Source organism: Lissotriton helveticus, chromosome 7, assembly GCF_964261635.1.
Source record: "Lissotriton helveticus chromosome 7, aLisHel1.1, whole genome shotgun sequence".
Classification (NCBI taxonomy): domain Eukaryota; kingdom Metazoa; phylum Chordata; class Amphibia; order Caudata; family Salamandridae; genus Lissotriton; species Lissotriton helveticus.
In genome coordinates, this window is record NC_136068.1 from 522,068,487 (window position 1) to 522,090,668 (window position 22,182).

Consider the following 22,182-nt stretch of genomic DNA (forward strand, 5'->3'; position numbering starts at 1 on the left):
TGATTGAGGTGGATGGGAGAAATAACCTTCGGAAGGAATTTTGGACTGGTTTTAAGAACCACTTTGTTATGATGGAGTTGGAAAAATGGTTCTTGAATAGTGAGTGCTTGTATCTCACTAATTCTTCTAAAGGAAGTAATAGCCACAAGGAAAGCGACTTTCCATGTAAGAAATTGTAACTCACATTTATGTAGAGGTACGAATGGTGGGCCCATTAGTCTTGTGAGTACAATATTCAAATTCCACACAGGTGAGGGTGGTTCCCTGGGAGGAATTATTCTTTTGAGACCTTCCATAAATGCTTTGATGGCAGGTACTCTGAATAACAATAAATGTTGTCTATTTTGTAAGTAGGCTGCAATGGCAGCGAGGTGTAACCTAATAGATGTGTATGCTAGGCTAGATCTTTGAAGATGTGATAGATAACATATGATGTGTTGAATAGACACATCTAATGGATTGATGTTGTTGTTACAGTATATGACAAATCTTTTCCACTTGGCTGCGTAGCAGGCTCTAGTGGTGGGGCATCTAGCTTCTTTGATAACGTTCATACAGTCAGGGGGGAGGTCAAGGTAACCAAACTCTAAGACCTCAGGAGCTAGATCGCTAGGTTGAGCTGAGCTGTGCTGGATCTGGGTGTCTGATCTCTCCTCTGGGTTAAGAGGCGTGGGGCGAGTTGTAGTTTTTGGTGCAGGAGTACTGATAGTTCCAGCAATATTGTGTACCACAGTTGTCTGGCCCATGTTGGAGCAACTAGGATAAAGGTCAGTGAGTGTTGCTACAGTTTGCGCACCACCAGTGGAATGAGTGGAAGAGGCGGAAAAGCGTACACAAATCTGCCTGACCAATTCATCCATATCGCATTGCCTTTGGACAATGGGTGTGGCTATCTGGCGATGAAGCTTGGGCATTTGGCATTTTCGTGTGTGGCGAAGAGGTCTATGTCTGGTTGTCCCGACATGTGGAAAACCGGTTGAAGAACTTGCGGATGAAAATCCCACTTGTGAATCTGTTGCGTTTGACGACTATATTGTTCTGGACTTCTGGAACATGTTGTGCTAGGAGACAAATGTTCTGGGGAATCACTCATCTCCATATATTTTGTGCTAGTTGGGAGAGTTGTAGGGAGTGTGTCCCGCCTTGCTTTTGTATGTAATACATTGCTGTCATGTTGTCTGTTCGGACTAGGACAGCTTTGCTTGATATTTGTTTTTTTAATGCTTTTAGGGCTAGGAATATGGCTAATAACTCCAGATGGTTGACGTGGAGTAATTTTTGTTGAGGAGTCCACATGCCCCATATGGTGTGATGCAGTAGATGAACTCCCCAGCCGGAGAGCAATGCATCCGCTGTCAAGACAATCTGTGGAACTGGCTCTACCAACACCATATCTGTTAGCTGACCTTGAGTCTGGTTCTATTGTCGTGCTAGGCACTCTTCTAGAGGACGCATCTGGAGTCTTGCGTGAGGCACTATGAATATGCAAGAGGCCATCATCCCTATGAGCTGCATGAACATTCGAGCAGGAAGAGAGTGTTGAGGCTGAAATTTGGTTATTAGGATTTGCATGCTAGCTATCCTGGCTGGACTGGGATAAGCTAGTGCTTTTGAGGTGTCTATTGTGGCACCTAGGTATTGTTGTATGTGGGATGGTTGCAGATGATACTTTGCGTGATTTAATGTGATCCCTAAGTTGGTAAGTAGTTGAATAGTAGCATGAGTGTGATGTACACACTGACTGTATGAGCTGGCTTTTATTAGCCAGTCGTCTAGATATGGAAAGACATGAATGTGTTGTCTTCTGAGATGAGCTGCAACTACCGCGAGGCACTTGGTGAATACTCGAGGTGCTGTGGTGACTACTTTGAATTGGTAGTGTTGTCCGTCCACTACAAACCTGAGGTATCTCCTGTGAGATGCGTGAATAGGAATATGAAAGTAGGCGTCCTTGAGATCTAGCGTGGCAAGGAAGTCGCCTTGTGAAAGGAGAGGAAGAACCTGTTGAAGTGTGACCATGTGGAAATGGTCTGATTGTATGTACAGGTTTAGGGGTCTGAGGTCTAGAATAGGTCTGAGAAAGACGCCCTTTTTTGGAATGAGAATATACAGAAAGTAAACTCCTGTGTTTTGTTGATGCAGTGGAACTAATTTTATTGCACCCTTCTGCAGGAGTGAGATGACTTCCTGCTTGAGAAGTGATAGATGTTCTAACGGCATTGGACGCTGTGTGGGTGGTATGGTGGGGGTAGGGGTAAGTTCTAGACAGTAACCTGACTGAACAATTTGTCTCACCCACCTGTCTGTGGTAATGTTATTCCAGACAGGAAAGAACTGCTGTATTCTTCCCCCGACTGGAGTGGAATGGTCTAGAGGGAGTGGAGGGAAGTCATTGGGTAGGTGTGGAGGTAGATCTGGTATTATTAGTCTTGCCTCTACCTTTGTTATTGTTGCCTCTGTACCCGCCTCTCTGGTAACCTCTGGTGATTGTAAACTGGGTGGGAGCCTTGTAAGAGGTGGAGGGGTTGTCAGAGGAGTAGCCTCTGGAGGTGCCCTTGTTTAAGGAGCAACAGAAGGAACGTCTGGGAGCGCCTGGGAGCTTGCGGTTGCAATGCTCCCATAGATTTGGCTGTGTCAGTGTCCTTTTTCATTTTTTCAAGTGATGAATCAATGTTAGGTCCAAATAAGTGTTCCTGATCGAATGGTTGGTTTAGAATAGAAGTTTGAACTTCAGGCTTAAACCCAGAAAAGCGTAGCCAAGCATGTCTACGCAGGACACTTGTGTTGACTGCTCTAGAAGCGGTGTCTGCTGCGTCGAGAGCACAGCGAATGGAAGTGTTAGTGAACCCTTTTCCCTCTTTGTTTAAGGTCATTGGCCCTGTTTTTTTATTTGTCTGAAAGGTACTGTAATAGGGTCTCTAACTCATCATAATGTGCCCTATCGTACATGGCTAACAAATCTTGAGTGTTGACAATACGCCATATGTTAGCAGCCTGGGACGCTGTTCTTTTGCCAGAAGCGTCCAAGAGTTTGGACCCTTTATCAGGGGGTGGAGCATCACCTGATGTCTGAGAATTGGCTCTTTTCCTAGCATTAGAGACTACTAATGAATCTTAGGCTACAGGGCCGTTAATATAAGCTGGGTCTGCAGGGGCCGCTTTGTATTTCTTTTCAATCCTGGGGTTGATAACTCTAGCCCTAACAGAATCTTTAAAAACCTTGGGTGCATGCTTGATGACCCCTTTTAGCATAGGCAAGATAAGAGGTGGTCTTGACGTGTCAAAAGTGTCCATTAGGAAATCCTCTTCCACTGGGTATGTGTGTAAGTTAGCCCTATGGTACTGTGAAGCTCTGTAGAGTAGCCGATTAAATCCTGTTGTCTCCTCTGGAGGTGAAGGTCTAGAGAGGTATACACATCCTGTGGCACATTAGGGACATATGTAGTGTTGTAATCGTCCCAGTGGTCAGGTGAAGAAGGTGGACTAATGTCTCCTGGTAGCTCTTCACTTGCACCCTCCCCTGTGTCATCTGAACTATCATCATCGTCCCTTGGTGGGGGGGATGGTGGAGGAGAATGGTGTGGTAGGGGGGGTGGAGGAGAAGGTGGAGAAGGAGGAGGAGAAGGAATTATAAGTGGAGAAGTGGCAATGCCTCTTTTCTTTGGTGGTGAAGATGGTGCAGGCGTATCCAATGGTCTCTTCTTTGAGCTGAGGATGAGCTGACCAGTTTTAGGATCTTTTACAAGATTCTTTTGTTTAGGATCTGGCCTAAAAAGCTCTTCTGAGGGATGCTGGTAGTTCGGTGCTGACTTTTTACGAGGCACCGTCTCTGGGATTGTTTTGTCTTTCGGCTCCGAAGGTTGTTCTGAACCTTTATGGAGCGGCTTCTTGCTCGGCTCAGAGTGTTTTTCTGGAGTCGAAGGGTCGGTGGTTGTTGGTTTCGGTGCGGAGTGCTTCGATGTAGAGGCAGTGTTCGGCGTGGAGGAGGAGGACGGTTTCTTTTTTGGTGTCGGTGAATGAGATTCGGTATTGATGTCAGGTTGACTCGAGCCCGAGTGGCCTGAAGGCTTAATAGGCTTCTTCGCCGACCCCGAGGGTGGAGCATGGGAAGCAGGAGTGAGGTCTTCGATGTCTGAGTCCTCGCCTTCAGAGGGGCTGTGTTCTTCGACCCGCTCCTGTTCTGGAACGTTGACGCCCTCTTGGAAGATATCATCAGGAATGGATGTCGACGAGCGAGCCATTGTTCTTCGAGCTCGACGATCTTGAATGGTCTTCTTGGAGCGGAAAGAGGCACAAGCAGCACAGTCTCTGGCCTCGTGCTCCTTTGAAAGGCAGACATTACACACATGCAGATCGGTGTGGGGAAACTTCGACCCACATCGAGGACACTTTTTAAATGGAGTCCTTTCCATGAGCCAGATGCTAAGGCCCAGGTAGGCCCGAGTCGATGATCGGAATCGAGGACTTCGACGTTGGAGAGATGCGCGACGAGTAGGGTTCGCGATCGAAAACAATACCGTAGAAAGGGTGAAGAATTGCGCGTCAAAAGTTATATCGGTAACGGCACTGAACTGGAGCGCGAGAAACACATCCGAGCCCGATGGAGGAAAAAAACTATCTGAAGATGGAGCTGATGCCCATGCGCACTATCATACAAAGGAGGAGTCACCTATCTCGTGACTTCCAAAGACTTCTCCAAGACAAAAACAAGTGCAAACATCCAGGCCCAGCACCAGATGGCGATCTATGCATAGTGTGTGATCTGCAGCTCATATGCCTTGAACAAGACTTTCCTTTACCACATATGGTTCATTACCACATATAGCAGGGATTATTTAACTCACAGACTGAGTTTGGCAGAAATTGTTTCTCATGCACAACCAAATCAAAGTAGTACATTTTCTTTAACCGCTTTCATAAAACAGCTGAAATTTATTCATATAGTCTACAACATAATTAAGTTAGGCTTTGGATGCAATGCGTCATTTCTCAGTTGCAAGGTGATTTCCCTGGCTGAAAGTAAGAAAAAGTTTGATAGGACATTTGTTGCTCCACTAAGAAGAAGGGAGATGGATGTCCTTCTTTGGTTTTTATTGCTGCTTCAATTAGATCAGGGCTATGCGCTACGTTTTTTAAATTAAGCATTACCCCAGTATAATAGAACAAGATGTTTCTGTGGCTTGTAGATATTGCCTGACATGACCACACCTGCTGTCTGCTAAGGAAAGCAGAAGATAAGCAGGTTCCCCCAAGAGCCTGGTCAGGCTGTAATTCACACAAAAGGTCTTATTGCTTTAAGCACACTGCAAGATCAACAGCAAACCCCAAGTTGCCTATCGTCTCTGATCTATCTAATTCCCTCCCTTCATGCCATGGTAATTGGTATCTTTTACAGTTTCACTTCCCTGCTTGAAGCTCTGCTCTGACATCAGATCTTCCATCATGTTGTTCTATCTGATTTTCATAAAATGTTTCTTACCACAGCTTCCAGTGCTCCTCTTCCCTCCACAGTGGCAACCATATAAATCATTAACGTGCCTTTTCACCAGTTCATCATTTATTGCTGCGTTACCCTCAATATCTACCATCTTCCCTTTCTTTGTGTGGGATCTGTTGCATATCTCACATCCCTTCAGTTTCTATCACTTTACTCTTACCAATTATACAGTTCGAAGGGTTGTCCTCCCCAATCACCACCGTTCATTGGTATTGTGCCCGTAAGCCCCACAACCTGATCGCTTCTCATTCATATATTTTCAGATCCTTACCAATGCCCTGCCACTCCATCTGATCCCCATCGTCACCTCAGCAGTCCCTTACTGCATTTCTGCTCTTCACATTGCGCCGTTTCCCCCTCCACAATCTCTCCTCAGTGCATGGAGGAGTAGCAGTTTGGTACTTTAGCGTCCTTCTTAAATCCCCATGACCTTCATCTACCAAGTAGGACTTAATGGATAGTCACCAGGGCATCCGATCAGCATTGCATGCAGTGACCATTCTTCTAGCACCTAGAAAAAGATGAACGACTTTAAACTAAAGAGAAGAGTTAGACATCACTGCATTTAACTGGCTCTGCCCTAGGTCTAGCAGTCCTTTGGATTCACTTGTCTTGCAGATATCTGTCCATCTTGCTGGAGTCGCTTTTGCCACTATTGAAGTTGCTCCTACATCATCTTCTCCAGCACACCCTGTTATCGCCATTCATTTGTTTAGATCTACTCCCTTCATTGCCTTCCTCTGTTTAACTGCTTTCCATCCCCTTTCCTTCTACTTTTATCCCTCCTATAACACCCTTACCGACCTGTCTTTTGATTGGTTTTCTGGTCCCAGGTCGTCTGCCTCCTCCTACTCTACATCCCTGGGGAGTAGCAGGCTAGTCTTCTCTCCCTCTGCCTCCTCAGAACATCCTCTTACCTTTTGATTAACTTGACTAAAACTGTGCAACCTCTTCATCGGGTGGCTCAGAAAGTGCTTTAGTAGTCAGTGCATTCGACAGGGGCTCTTTTGATGAAGTCTAATTATTATTTTACCTGCTCCTATCCACTCTTATCTCCACCTTTGTTTTTACAAAGTTCGAGAAGTGTTTTCACTGTGGCTTCAAGAAGCACCAACAGCCCCCTTGATGGTGTTCTGCTGCCACTACATTAAGGTTAGTTCTGAGTTTGCAGTGTCTGAGAAGCCTGCTTTAAGCCGAAGGGTTCAGTTGCAGGAGACGAGCTTCCTCCGACAGATCTACAAACCCAGGAGGATCGCCGCCATCTCCGTCACTGTCTAAAAAGTTGTTGTTGTCGAGGCCTCCATCATCATCCTTTAGGCTCCTAGCCTCCTTCTTCCCAATCTGATTTCCAACCCCAGCCCCTAGACCTCCCCCAATAACAGCAAAGGTGCCTGTTCCAGCCACAGCACCTGCTGCAACCACTGCAACCTCAGCAGCCACAACCACCCCTGCCACCACACCACCAACCACCCCTCCGGCTAGACCGACTGTGCCTACACCTAAAGCCACACCAGCCTTGATGGCACTGATCTTGAACCGTTTGGTGTAGGCTATCATGAAGCGCTCCATGTCAGTTCTCATCCGGAACTCTAGCTCCAACTTCAGGTCCAGCTTCTTAAACTCATCGCCCTCCAGCAGTGTCTCAGAGCGTCTCATCAGCTCAGCCATTTTGTCCTTCAGCCGCTCTTTCATCTTGCTGGGGGATGTCTTCAAATTAGTAAATATGGATTTGGAATTCAGGTCCTGCAGTAAGGAGGTAAACATATGTCACAAACTTTACAGGGTCTGTCGGGATAGGCATGCCACATACAACTGACATTGATATGCGAGTTAGATGCAGACAAACTCAGCATCATTACAAAGTCAAAGCATAAACAGAGTTGTTACTGAGGTACATATATAGAGGAATTGTTACTTTCCCGATACCTGCTCAAATATTTTGGCCTAGCCACATCCTATACTCTCAGTGCCACCTTATCAAACCTAAACAGGAATTGCTATTAAGCCAAAACCTACAGAATTAATAATCCTGAGCTGACAACCTAGCTGAGAACTCTGGCATTCGATCCCACTCCTATAAACAGCGTAAAACGGAGCTTGTTCAATCTTCTGTCTCAAGAGACCTTCACCAATCACATCAAATTGATTTTGTTTCCCAAAAATCTTATTGCCATTTTCTTCATTTTAGTTAACATAACAGAATTAGTGATACAATAGGGACAATATTATCCATTGTTTGCCCAAAAGTGTGGCATCTGGGTTGTTGAGAATTTTTGTGCCAAGTCAACATACAACAACCTATAGATTACTAATATGAGCTTGGCGTTCAATTGGTAGAAGGAACAATGGGGAGTGGAGATGGAACAGACTAGGTTCATAATGAACCGTTTTCTACTTGTGATAAGCAACTGATTGACCATTAAGGGGGTATTATGACAGGTGCGCTCAGTTATTGTTGGAACCTCACCAATTGAAGGAGGCAGCACCAAGGGGGAATCCACCAGGGAGTGGGGGGGGGTGAGGGGGGCTACATTGGTGCATCTTCTAGAAACGTTGTTCTCATCACTATCTTCAGGATGGCATCCCAATCCCTAGATATAGGGCATGTATGAAGGACTCTGGCTTCCTCCCTATCGAGGGCCTTGCTCTCAGCCCCTGCCCACCCTGTAAGCATCTATTCATAGTCAGTAGTGATGCAGATTCACATGCTATGCATACTACAACCATCTAGTGTTGGGCCTGGACTCTGCAAGTTGTTTTTCTCAAGGAAGTTTTATGATCTGCATCATGCATCGTTTCTCCTCCCCCTCGAGGTACTGCACATGATCAATGGCTCCTTTATTAGATGTTTTTTTCCCTTTGTCATATACAGAGTGAGGATATACGCTGCTAGGGGAGCATTTGTTATTCAACATGTTGCCTTTGTGTGCATTCTTCTCACCATCTAATACCTTTCAGAGAGGTGGGAGGGAGCATGTGAATCTGCAGCGAATAGATGCTTAAAAAGGTATGTAACATACTCCATTCGTAGCATGTGTTGGCTGTAGATGCACGTACTATGCATATATTGTTACGCTGTGCTCCTCTAGCAGTGGCATCAGGCATGAGGTGGTGCGTTTGTTTGAAATAATGTCTGAAGGACTGTTTGTTCAACTAGAGCTTGTTGTCTTGCTTGAACATCCACACAATAATGCTTTGTAAATGCATGTGGGTTCATCCATATTGCTGCTTTTCAAATGTCACTAAGAGGGATATTACCCAAAATGAGCCCTTGGTATAGTTGTCAATGTTTATTTTGCTTTAGCAGAACAAATTTGGATACAATTGACAATCCATCTTGCCATTCCTGCCTTTGAAATAGCTTTTCCTTTATGTGGATTTGAAAATTAAACAAACAGCTTTTGTGTTTTGCTGAAGTGTTTGGTACGTTCCAAGTAGTGCAGAAGTACTCATTTAACATCCAGTGTAAGCACGTTCTGTGACTGTCTCTGGTTTTGGAAAGACAGCCTGCAACTCTAAAGTCTGATTTAAATGGAAAGGAGATATAACTTTAGGTAGGGACTTTGGGTTTGTGCGTAAACAACTTTGTCTGGGAACACTTGGAAATATGGTTCTTCCACAGTGAGCGCATGTGTTTTGCTAACCCTTCGTAGGCCACCTTCCATCTTAAAAATTGTATTTGACAGTTATGTAGTGGTTTAAATGGTGCCCCCATAAGTCGTGTTAGGACAACGTTTAGGTTTCATGTGGGTAATGGAGGTGTAAGTGTAGGAAATAGTCATTTTAATCCTTTTGAGAGGGCTTTGATGACAGGAATATGGAAAAGTGATTGGTGCATCTGTTTCGTAGGTATTATGCAATGGCTGCTAAATGTAAGCGTATTGAAGTATATGTAAATGTGCCTTTTGTAAGTATAACAAGTATCATATTAGTTGTTATTCTATTGTTGAAAAAGGACTGATGTTTACAGACACACAGTAGTGGACAAAACGATTCCATTTTGCTGCACAGCAAGCCCTTGTGGCTGGTCTTCTGGCCTCCTTGAGGATAGTCACGCATTCTTGAGGTAGATTCAAGTACCCAAACTCTAAGGCCTCAGGAGCCAGATAGCAAGATTAAGCTGCTGTTTATTGGGATGTCTCACCCTGCCTCCTCTATGAGTGAGAAGCTTTGGATAGTTGGGTAGCTTCTTGTGAGACACTAGGAATAGCTCTAGCAGTGTTGTGTACCATGGCTGCCGAGCCCATGTTTGAGCAATTAGTATTAGGGTCATTGAAGTTGGTCTGAGTTTCCTGACCATATATGGAATGAGTGGGAGAAGAAGAACAGCATAAGCAAATATCCTTGACCACTTCATCCGTAGAACGTTCCTTCTGGATAGTGGGTGTAGGTATCTGGATGCGAAGCTTTGGCATTGTGAGTTTTCATGGTGGCAAACGGGTCTATTGCAGTGGTTACCCACCAGTGGCAGTATTGTTGCTGTAATGGAATGTGTATTTCTCATTCATGAACTTGTTGCTGTGTCCTGCTTACCAGGTCTGCAATGGAGTTCTACTACCCTGGTATGTATTGTGCCAGGAGGAGGATTTTGTGTTAGTTTCTCCATTTGCATATGGTCTGCGCTAGCTGTGACAGTTGTATGGCATGGGTCCGTCCATGTTTCAGAATGTAATACATTGCAGTGATATTGTCTGTTGGTAGAAGAATATTAGTCCCTGTAACATTAGTTAGGAACGCTTTGAGAGACATGTAGATGGCAAGAAGCTCCAGCATGTTGATGTGCATTGTCCGTTGTTGTGAAGTCCAGTGCCCCTAAACCATAATGTCCTTCATAAGAGCATTCCATCCCATGAGTGATACATCGGTTGTGATTGTCACCTGCGGGATTGGGTGATTAAAGTCTCTTACCTTTAGTATGTTTGTGGTGTTCCAATATTATGGTGCCTCATGGACCCTGGGTGAAACGAACACTAGATCTTCCATACCCCCTCCCCCCTTCCTCTTGTTACCATTGCGATGCTAAGCACTCTTGGAGAGGTCTCATGTGTAGTCGTGCATGTGGCACTATCGCTGTGCATGAGGCCATCATTTCTAGTAGGCACAACACAGTTTTGACTGACAGGTGCCGATCTGGCTAAAAAAAGACCCCGTTGGTTCTGGAGCTTGAGAACCCTTTGGGGATTGAAGCTTTTATAGATATTGAATTAAGTATCACTCCTTGGTATGGTTGTACCGGGGGTGGTTGGTGATGCAATTTTGTTGCATTGATAGTGAACCCAATTGATGACATAGGTTGATTGTGTTTTGAGTGTCTAGTAGACATTTGGCTTTAGTTGGACTCTTCATCAGCCAATCGTCGAGATGGGGAAAGACATGTATGCTTTCCCTTCTTAGTTTTACTGCTTCTACAGCTAAGCATTTTGTGAGAACCCTTGGGGCTGTTACCCCAAACAGTAGCAACTTGAATTGATAATGAATTCCATTTACCACGAACCGTAGGTAGCTGCAGTGCGCTGGGTGGATTCGAATGTAAAAGTATGTATCCTTCAGGTCTAATGCAGTCATGAAGTCACCCTTTTGTAGTAGTGGTATTACATCCTGCAATGTGACCATATGGAAGGGTTAGGATAGTATGTATCAAATGAGCGGACACAGTTCCAGATTGGGGCATAGTGAGCAGTCTTTAATTGGTATGAGGAAATAAAGGGAGTAGGCTCCTTTGTTGTGATGTCTGAGTGGGACTACTTCTAAGGCCCCTTTTAGTAGTAATGCCTTTACTGCTTCCTTGAACAGACGTAGATGTTGTAGATTTAACATCTGCTGTTTTGGAAGGAAATTTGGTGGCTGTTGAGTTAGTTCTAGGCAATCTCCCTGCCTGATTATTTGCAGTACCCATTGATCTGAAGTGATGTATGTCAACAAGTGGTGGAAGTGTTCTAGCCTTGCCCTGACAGGTGTTTTGACTCGGGGTAAGTGTGGACCAGTCATTTACTTGGTGGTGTGGAGCTGCCCTTGTTGGTGGCACCTTTATCTCGGCCCCTTTTTTTGTAGCCTTCACAATAGAATCCACATCCTTGCTGGTGATATTGCTGTGGTTGGCGCTGACATGAATTGTTTTCTGGGGTAGAGGCTTCTGCTGCCTCTTGCCCCTGGTAGCGCCAAAAGGGCTATTGCTTCTGAGATGTTGTCTGTAAGGAACCCATAGATTTGCTGTGTAAGTGTCCTTTTTTTGTGTGCAAATTGTGTGTCCAGAGTGGGCCCAGAGATGTTTTCCCCCATCGAATGGGATATTAATAATATGCTGTTGCAACTCGGGTTTGAATCCGGATATGCGTTGCCACACATGTTTATGGAACATGAGTGATATATTGATGTCCCTTGTAACAGTGACTGCTCTGTCCAATGCACATTTCGTTGTTGCATTTGAGATCTGCCTCCTTTCATTTACAAGGTATTCCTCTGGGAAATTTTGCATCAGGTCTTGCATATCATCCCAGGTAGCGCTATTGTATCAGGAGAGTAGGCCAACTGAATTGGTGATCTTCCAGTGGTTTGCGTACCCTTCTGCTACTCTTTTGACTGCTGCATCAATTCTTTTACTCTCTGCCTGGAGGAGGCACCTCTCCAGTACCTTGTGCTGCATCTTTTTTTTCCTAGCTGTGGTGACAAGGGAATCTGCTGGGGGATGCCCCTGTATGTAAACAGTGTCATTGGAGATGGTCTGTATTTATTTTCAATGCGAGGAGTTAGGGCCCTGGATTTTACTGGGTCTTTAGAGATGTCTTTTGATATATTGGCAGATATTAAATTGCATGCTCTGTGTCCGAAAGTGTTTCCACTAGGAAGTCATTTGGATCCTCCATAGTGTGCATGGGGAGTTTTTGGTACTCCGCCGCTCTAGTAGATATAGGTGACCACTATATAGAAAGAGGAACACCCAAGAAGTACTTTTTAGGTCAAAGAGCAAGGGGGAAAAGACAAAAAAACTAGAGAGAACTCCCACACGACCTGTATTCCTTATCTATAGGCTTTCTAGAGCTCTATGAGCTGACCATCACTAAATTTATTAAGCCATGAACACAGACATACTGATATTTATCATTTTATTTATTACATTTTTAAACTTGTTCTTAATTTTTCAATGAGATTTTCTGGTTATACAAAGCTAAAACATGTTTGTGAAACCAAAAATTATTCATTAATACCAATATACAGTTCTTCCACATTGCAATACATCAGGTGTTTATCCTATCACGATGAAACACATTTGAAAACAATACGTGTGTTAAAACATATAGTATGCCCCCTAAAGCCAACCACACAAAATATTGTAACCTCATACGCAATAACAAGATATCACACTCATCTCATACATGACCTACCCAACCACAATTACATACACTGATGATAATCATGGAGAGAACACTAAAAAAAACATATCCGCAATCGTGATGTGGGTTGGGATTTCAAAACAACCAGGTCAACGCATGTGTCAGTGGAATTTCTACTTTACTTCCACCTTCATCAGGACCACCGTTAAATTCTCTACTGCTTTCTTTTAACGGCCTCTAAAGGCTCACAGAGATTTAAGGATGAAGCCAATACATCAAGCCTGAGGCAAGGATCCGATTTGGGTATATCTGTAGCAGGTTCATCCAATGAGTAGCAGAGGTGTCCAAAAATACATATTGTGGTCTCTCTCCTTCCAGGTGAGAAACACCAGATGCGAGACGCAGCCGCACACAGGCACAGCATACTATGCAGAGAGGCTCCTGGATTAAAACAGCCATATCCAGTAAACAAGGCTGCAGCCTGGGCACATGGTGTCCCGGGTAAAGCTTCTTGGCTGTAAGAATAGCGCTGGCAAGATCAAAGCTTTCACTTAGTCTGTATTTTTGAACACCTACAGAAAAGGAATACAGGTTGTGTGCGAGTTCTCTCTAGTTTTTTGTAGGCACCACTGGGTCAGGCAGAACCACATTATAATCGTCCCATGGGTCAGGGCTATGGTGGGCATCCTGTGTTTAGTGGGAATCTGTGTCCTGTATCTCCCCCCTCTGCCTCTCTCTTGTGAAGAGGGTAAGTGTGTTTGTGTTGACTCTGAGGGAGCTAAAAGTCATTGAGCTTGTGGCTCCGTGTTCCTGTGCCTATGTTTGGTGGAGGCGGTGGCAAGGATTGTTCCTGAGCCTGTCTCTTCGCATTTTCTTTAAGTTTTTCCTGCACAAACTGTTGCAGTCTTGCAGACAAGTCCTTGGTCTTAACTTGCTGTTTGTTTCAGGGTCTTTTGTTACTTTGGAGCTGCTGGTGTGTTCTCAAACTTTGTGTGGCTTTAGAACCCCAGCTATAAGACTTCTCTTCTGGCTATGTTGCGTTTTAGGCCTCGGAACCAAGGACTATTTTGATTCCGATGCGCTCGAGCCCGAGTGTTTTTCCGGATTTGATGATTTTCTCTGGGTCACAACCTGCATGGCATCGTTCGGTGCTGACTTATGCTTTAGTGCCGGTGGCTCAGTTGGTGCAAGCTTGTGCTTATGTGCTGGCATAGTGCCTGAGCCTTCCCCATGCTGTGGCCTTGTTGCCCCATTGGGATCAAGAACCTTCTTATCTCTTCTCGGCACGGAGTCGTGCTCAATGTGTATGTCTGAGCCAGAGGGCTGTGGTGCACCGTGGCAGGGATGGTGGAGGTGAGTGCAAGATCTTTACACAGGAGTCAACAGTACTCACAGTACATGGCATCTTGGTCCTTGGCCCAGATCAAGAGATTAGCCTCGACGATGTGAGCCACTCATCATGGACCAAAGTCTGTTTTACCACAGATGACAAATTGGAAGTGAGCAGCTGCTTCGCTTTCCATATCGCGGTCTTGCGTGAACTCCGCCTCGGCCGCCAGTTCCATGGTGTGTCAGCTGTCGATCCCTTTCAGAGCCAAAGTGTTTTCTTGTTTTTAAACAATGCGCAAGCCGGCGCACTTGTCTTCTTTGTGCTCTGAGGGTAGGCATAAATTACACACCTCCTGTGAGTCAGAATGTGCGTGGCTCAATGGTTAGAGCGGCAGACCCTGATGCAGAGGTCTGGCACGGGACCAGGGTTCAATTCCCGCCTCGGCGGCTCTAGGACTCAATTTCTCCAGACTTGATAATTCTCGCCTCGGTGCCTAGTCTAATCATGGGTCCCACTCTGTGACTCTGGGCAATAGCTTGCTTAATCTCCAAAACGGCCCCAGCAGCGCTTGGATGCCTGGCTTCACCTTGGGGGTGCCCAGGTGTGGACATCTCACAGGGAAAGCCAGGAAGGGTTCCACAGCGGTATACGTACAGCGTCAGGAGACCCCGAAATGGGGTGACAGTTGCGCTTTACAAGTACACACGCATTTACATATTCGGCCCGCACCGAGGGCACCATCGGAAGAGACACTTTTTTCTCCACACCAACATTGCTTTGTGCTGGATGCAACGTGCCTGGAACTATAGAGCCCCACCATGCACACTGACATCGATTCCTTTCTATCCATGCCAACAGATGCAGTTCCAAAGCTACTACCCCTTGTCTCTTTGAGACTTTTTATTGTTCTAAATTTTCAAAATCCAGTGTGCAAGGGTATTTTGTCACCCCCTAAATCTACAGAGTTTAAACCATGTGGGGAATACATATGTCTATGACTGACCCATGTGTGGTTTGCCTGGGATCAGCATATGACTCCAAGGCCTGTAGTAATTGTGGCTTTATGCACCCAAAGGTTGTGTATTTTGTATCCAACTCTCATCAATTAACTCCACATATTCAAGAGTTCATCAATATTTACTTACACACCCAAGTTGTACCTGAACACCTCTGTAGTGGGATCAATGACTTGTGCCGTCTCATATTACTTGTTTACCTGACTGTATATTGATATGTTTTATGTATGTTATTATGATCCTTTCATGTTAGTGACTACTACATTGCTCCCACTACCTCTGTTCATTCCTACTGCCCCTACCTTGTCATTGTGAAGCGCTCTGATATCTGTAAAGATCTTGTTCGCGCTATATAAAACTTTGAATAAATAAATAAATAAAATAAACATCATTGGCTAATGTAGTTGTTCTTCGTATCCACATTACAGACTTTCAATTTATGAATGCTTGATTGATAATCTCCTCAGTTAAATGGATTTAAGTCCAAGTCCCACCCAATGTATTTCGGGTCATTACCCTTCATCAGGGGTAATCTGGAAAAAGATTTTACGTCCAAAGGAAATTATTTGCCGACTTGTGGAGACAGAAAAATATTTTTCATCCAAAGGAAATTATTTGCGGGCCTCGTGGGGATCAGTTTGTGACTGGTCTCCATGAGTTGTGCAAATAATTTCCTTTGGACGAAAAATCTTTTTCCGGATTTCCCCTGATGAAGGGTCAATGACCCGAAATGCTTTGGGCAGGGCTTGGGGTTAAGTTCACTTAACGGAGCAGATTGTCATTCAAGGATTTAGCCCGGCTTGCTTGAATCCAGTGGCAAAGTGAGCAAGGGACTCACGTCTGATCATACCCTGCCACACTTATGGCGGCCAAAGCGGAACTACCCCCTTTTGTACCCCAGAAACCGGTCCTCGGAAGCTTGTTTCCGGTCCAGGGAAGGCATGGCTTGGCAGTTCGGGCTGGACTGTTCCCATGAGGCACAGGGTCAGACTGATTTGCATATAGCCATGTCTGAACTGGGGTGGCAGAGTGGTCTAAAGAACGGTGATGGATCAAACCCAGATGTTTTGACTGGGTGTGAGTGTTTGATTGGTTCAGATGCTCCGTCCATCACCACTACCCTTTTGTACCGCTTTGGCCACCATAAGTGTGGCAGGGTATGCTCAGACGTGAGTCCCTTGCTCACTTTGCCACTGGATTCAAGCAAGCCGGGCTGAAGACGGCTGGAATGCCGGAAACCGGTCCTCGGAAGCTTGTTTCCGGTCCAGGGAAGGCATGGCTTGGCAGTTCGGGCTGGGCTGTTCCCATGAGGCACAGGGTTAGACTGATTTGCATATAGCCATGTCTGAACTGGGGTGGCAGAGTGGGCTAAAGAACGGTGATGGATCAAACCCAGATTTTTTGACTGGGTGTGAGTGTTTGATTGGTTCAGATGCTCCTTCCATCACCACCCCCTTTTTTACCTAATAGCCTGGGAGCAGCACCAGGACTTGTCTGAGCGGCCTCGTTTGCTGCTCAGACAGTGTCTTAGTGCCTGTGGCTTTTCTCCAACCGACAGTGCAACATGCAACCCAGCCAGGGTGGAGAAACCTAAGTGGCAGGTCTGTTAGGCAGGCTTAAGATGGCTGGTCAAACCGACATGTGCACTTTAAAGTGTGCACTTACCCCTCTTCTCCGCCATGCCCGGCCGTTCCCCAACCAAGACTCCCTGGCTCATTTAGTCATCGGAGAAAAAAAAACATGATAATATTGTTATATTATCATTTTATTTTCCACTGACTGACTCAGTGGGGCGATGCTCCTCCGCCATTACAGAGGAGCCACCTCTGCATTTACATAAAGTAAAAATCTGTCATCTGTGTAACATGCTTTCCACTAGACAAATTAACTCTCTATGCTACTTTGATTCAAAACTGGGACTAGACAAAACACATCTCTCCAGCAAATACATTAACCTCCAGAGTTATCTCACCATTATTATTATTCCCTGAGATTAGTTGGCACACAAAGATCTCTGTAGCAGGTGCCTTAGCCCCACTAAGATATTTTAAAATGCAGACTTTGCAACCAATTAAGCGGAACAGATGTATTGCCACGTTCTTCCTTGTTGCCAATTTCTTTGTGGCAGGGTTTTAAAAAAAGAATGTATAAGTGGGGTTTGTAGCCATTATCCCGCATTTTTTATCCCGCGGACTTTCAGGCCGCATACCATTTACCCGCAAGGACATTGACCCCGCATACCATCATGCCGCATTTTTTCAAAACGCATGTGCATTTATCACGCATGCCTTTACAACAAATTACGTTGTAAAGGCATGTATGGTAAATGCATTTGCGTTTTGAAAACCACGATGACGAGAGAGGTAAGGGGGTTTGGGTTACTTTTTTAGGGGTGGGGGTTGTGCTGGGGTAGTTATTGTGTAGTGTAGTGTTGTGTTAGTGTAGGGTCGTGCTGGGGGGAGTGTTATAGGGGTTAGTGTAGTGTTGTAGTGTTTGTGTAGTGTAGGGTCATGCTGGTGGTAGTGCTTTAGGATTTAGGGTAGAGTTGTAGTGTTTGTGTAGTGTAGGGTCATGCTGGGGGTAGTGGTTTAGGGTAGTGTTGTAGTGTTTGTGTAGTGTAGGGCTATGCTGGGGGTAGTGTTTTAGGGTTTAGGGTAGTGTTGTAGTGTTTGTGTAGTGTAGGGTCATGCAGGGGTAGTGTTTTAGGGTTTAGGGTAGTGTTATAGTATTTGTGTAGTGTAGGGTCATGCTGGGGGTAGTGTTTTAGGGTTTAGGGAAGTGTTGTAGTGTTTGTGTAGTGTAGGGTCATGCTGGGGTGTAGTGTTTTAGGGTTTAGGGTAGTGTTGTAGTGTTTGTGTAGTGTAGGGTCATGCTGGGGGAAGTGTTATAGGGTTTAGGGTAGTGTTGTAGTGTAGGGTCATGCAGGGGTAGTGTTTTAGGGTTTAGGGTAGTGTTTGTGTAGTGTAGGGTCATGCTGTGGTGTAGTGTTGTAGTGTTTGTGTAGTGTAGGGTCATGCTGGGGTTAGTGTTTTAGGATTTAGGGTAGTGTTGTAGTTTTTGTGTAGTGTAGGGTCATGTAGGGGTAGTGTTTTAGAGTTTAGGGTAGTGTTGTAGTGTAGGGTCATGCTGGGGTGTAGTGTTTTAGGGTAGTGTTGTAGTGTTTGTGTAGTGTAGGGTCATGCTGGGGTTAGTGTTTTAGGGTTTAGGGTAGTGTTGTAGTTTTTGTGTAGTGTAGGGTCATGTAGGGGTAGTGTTTTAAAGTTTAGGGTAGTGTTTGTGTAGTGTAGGGTCATGCTGGGGTGTAGTGTTTTAGGGTTTAGGGTAGTGTTGTAGTGTTTGTGTAGTGTAGGGTCATGCTGGGGGAAGTGTTATAGGGTTTAGGGTAGTGTTGTAGTGTAGGGTCATGCAGGGGTAGTGTTTTAGGGTTTAGGGTAGTGTTTGTGTAGGGTCATGCTGTGGTGTAGTGTTGTAGTGTTTGTGTAGTGTAGGGTCATGCTGGGGTTAGTGTTTTAGGATTTAGGGTAGTGTTGTAGTTTTTGTGTAGTGTAGGGTCATGTAGGGGTAGTGTTTTAGAGTTTAGGGTAGTGTTGTAGTGTAGGGTCATGCTGGGGTGTAGTGTTTTAGGGTAGTGTTGTAGTGTTTGTGTAGTGTAGGGTCATGCTGGGGTTAGTGTTTTAGGGTTTAGGGTAGTGTTGTAGTTTTTGTGTAGTGTAGGGTCATGTAGGGGTAGTGTTTTAAAGTTTAGGGTAGTGTTTGTGTAGTGTAGGGTCATGCTGGGGTGTAGTGTTTTAGGGTTTAGGGTAGTGTTGTAGTGTTTGTGTAGTGTAGGGTCATGTAGGGGTAGTGTTTTAGAGTTTAGGGTAGTGTTTGTGCAGTGTAGGGTCATGCTGGGGTGTAGTGTTTTAGGGTTTAGGGTAGTGTTGTAGTGTAGGGTCATGCAGGGGTAGTGTTTTAGGGTTTAGGGTAGTGTTTGTGTAGTGTAGGGTCATGCTGTGGTGTAGTGTTGTAGTGTTTGTGTAGTGTAGGGTCATGCTGGGGTTAGTGTTTTAGGATTTAGGGTAGTGTTGTAGTTTTTGTGTAGTGTAGGGTCATGTAGGGGTAGTGTTTTAGAGTTTAGGGTAGTGTTGTAGTGTAGGGTCATGCTGGGGTGTAGTGTTTTAGGGTAGTGTTGTAGTGTTTGTGTAGTGTAGGGTCATGCTGGGGTGTAGTGTTTTAGGGTTTAGGGTAGTGTTGTAGTGTTTGTGTAGTGTAGGGTCATGTAGGGGTAGTGTTTTAGAGTTTAGGGTAGTGTTTGTGCAGTGTAGGGTCATGCTGGGGTGTAGTGTTTTAGGGTTTAGGGTAGTGTTGTAGTGTTTGTGTAGTGTAGGGTCATGCTGGGGTGTAGTGTTTTAGGGTTTTGGGTAGTGTTGTAGTGTTTGTGTAGTGTAGGGTCATGCTGGGGTGTAGTGTTTTAGGGTTTAGGGTAGTGTTGTAGTGTTTGTGTAGTGTAGGGTCATGTAGGGGTAGTGTTTTAGAGTTTAGGGTAGTGTTTGTGCAGTGTAGGGTCATGCTGGGGTGTAGTGTTTTAGGGTTTAGGGTAGTGTTGTAGTGTTTGTGTAGTGTAGGGTCATGCTGGGGTGTAGTGGTTTAGGGTAGTATTGTAGTGTTTGTGTAGGGTCATGCTGGGGGTAGTGTATTAAGGTAGTGTTGTAGTGTATGTGTAGGGAAGTAAAGTGCTTTATGGTAGTGTTGGGGGGTCGTGCTGGGTTGTGTAAATGTAGGAAAAGGACTGTGTGTCAAGGGTGGGTGGTGCATGGGTACTACATTACAGTGTAGTGTAGGGTTGGGTAGGGTACTCTTACTTACCTTAACAACTTTAACAACGAGTATACCTTTAATATGCATGCCTTTTCGTTGTAAAGGCATGCGTGTTAAAGGCATATTCGTTTTAAAAGTATTCGTTCTTTTTATTTGCGGCCTAATAGTACTTGCGGGATCAAATTTGCGGTATGATGGTATGCGGGATGTTTGTCTGCGGTCTGACATCATATATTCATAAATGGACGCCCATATTTTACGTTGGGGGTTGCGCCTTTTTCTTGGCATAATCACAACACAAAATCTAATTTGTTAAACATTGTAATGTGCTCAAATGTGCTCATGATAGACCTGCTACACATGTATGAGGTCTGATGGCGGTGATCCGTCCAAGCTCTTGTTTTTCTCATAAATTGTAACTCTGAAAGAGCCCTGGGTGCTGCTCCCTGCCTACCCCGGTAAAAGCTGCAGTTCCCTGCATTGTTCCCTCTCCATGGCCTGTGAAATCGGGCAGAGTCCAGTCACAACAGTTGAGTTCAGAAAGACAACACTGCAAGATCATCTGGCTCTGCTCAAGAGTCTGGGAAGAGGCGGGGGCTGGCGCTTAAGCATGGAGTGAGCCAAGGACAACAGAGAGATAAGAATGGACTGCCCCAAGGGACGGCAGACTTCCCCTCCTATCACTTTATAAACATGGTTTATTTTCTCCTGCACATTTTTTTCCCCTTCAAGTCTACAGAGTCGAAAGCTGTCCCGGTCTTATTGGAAGTGTTATCATTGCTGCGGTTTTGCAATTGGGGGGTTCCTAGGCGTCAGTTGCACGTTGCAGCGGTGGTGGAGTCCACTGTGATTTGTTTTGACCTGGGCGGGACAGCAGCGATTTAATCCCACCAGCCATGCCAATTCCACCCCCTTACACCGACTCCCATCTCACACACACATGCATGTTTGTTTTGTTCTAAATAACTCTTTATTCTGTGTTTTGGAGCATGAACGTGCAAGTGTGCTTAGGGTTCCAAAACCATATTGTACTATCAGTAATTGTCTTACATTTTGCTTGTCATTTTGTAGGTAAAGCCTATTTACTGCTTTTATTACGAATTAACTACTTATTAATTTATAAGGGGGAGCTGTGTTGTGTTCTAAATGACTCTTTATTCTGTTTTGGAGCGTACATGTGTGCTCAGGAATCCAGAACCTGTCCTTGACAGTTGAGGCTGGGAAGGAATCTGGACACACCAGCGGTGTGGGGCTTGGTCTGTAATGCGAGAAAAATAAAGTTTACTTCAAGGAACTTACCGCTTCCACGGCTTTCTTTTAATGGAACAAGTGCCACCTATTGTTGCAAGCGTCTGCTACACACAGGTGGTGGGAGATTTTACTCTTAATGAAGAGTACTTGCTCACCCTTGTCCTTCCTGCTGCCTCCCATATAAGGTTTACTTTTATATACTAATAGTTTGTTTCAAGAAAGCATTTACTTATGTTTCGCCGGAGCACATATGCAGTACTTTTACCCCCGATTTTGCTCTCTGTTGATTTTCACTTGAAACCAGCATCAGGACAATCATTTAGTAAGACATACATCCATTAAAGGAGGAGGAGATTACATGTGCAAGGGAAGCCACGTAGGATCGTACTCTATGATGGGTTTAGTTTAAGCTTATAAAGGGACATAAAAGTTGATGTCATCAATAAGAAGCTGGAACTTCCATGTAGGTTAAGCAAGTTACTTTATTTAAGTTAAGATGTTAGATAATAAGATATAATGATAACCCCATCAGGAGCAGCTGTCCTGCAGCTCAGCCCTCACCCAACTGACCTTCACAAACCTCTAACATTCCATTCATCCAACATTCCACATTACATGCAATCTAGCTGAGCAGCAGGAAAACATAAGATACAACAAGTCTTGACCGGATTCACATATTGTTCAGTGCTCAGATTTTTGCAGGTCTCCCAGCACTGATTAATAGACTGCCCAAAAAGAAGCATGCATGTTGCATCCTTGTGAGTAAAGAGGGGTAAGAACACCAGATATAGCTGCACGTAGATCAGAGTAAGTGACCGTGCCTGCAGTGAGGGGATGGGATGTGCTCCTGTAAAGAAGATGTCTTCTAATTTTAAGGACAGATCCTATTCACCAGCATCTTGGCGCATATGTGGTACCCCTGTCAATTTCAGCAGGATCTGAAAGTGCTGCTCTTGGTTT

At 44.9% G+C, this 22,182-nt stretch overlaps 1 protein-coding gene across 1 annotated transcript in view; it reads right to left on the reverse strand.

The window, feature by feature from the left end:
* Positions 1 to 4,898: 4,898 nt before the first annotated feature.
* Positions 4,899 to 22,182, reverse strand: part of RNF112 (ring finger protein 112) — a 224,447-nt gene continuing 207,163 nt past the window's right edge. Inside the window, exon 14 of the mRNA XM_078652573.1 lies at positions 4,899 to 7,240. Coding sequence (XP_078508699.1) covers positions 6,686 to 7,240 — 555 coding nt within the window. The 3' untranslated portion in view covers positions 4,899 to 6,685. The remainder of the gene's footprint in view (positions 7,241 to 22,182) is intronic.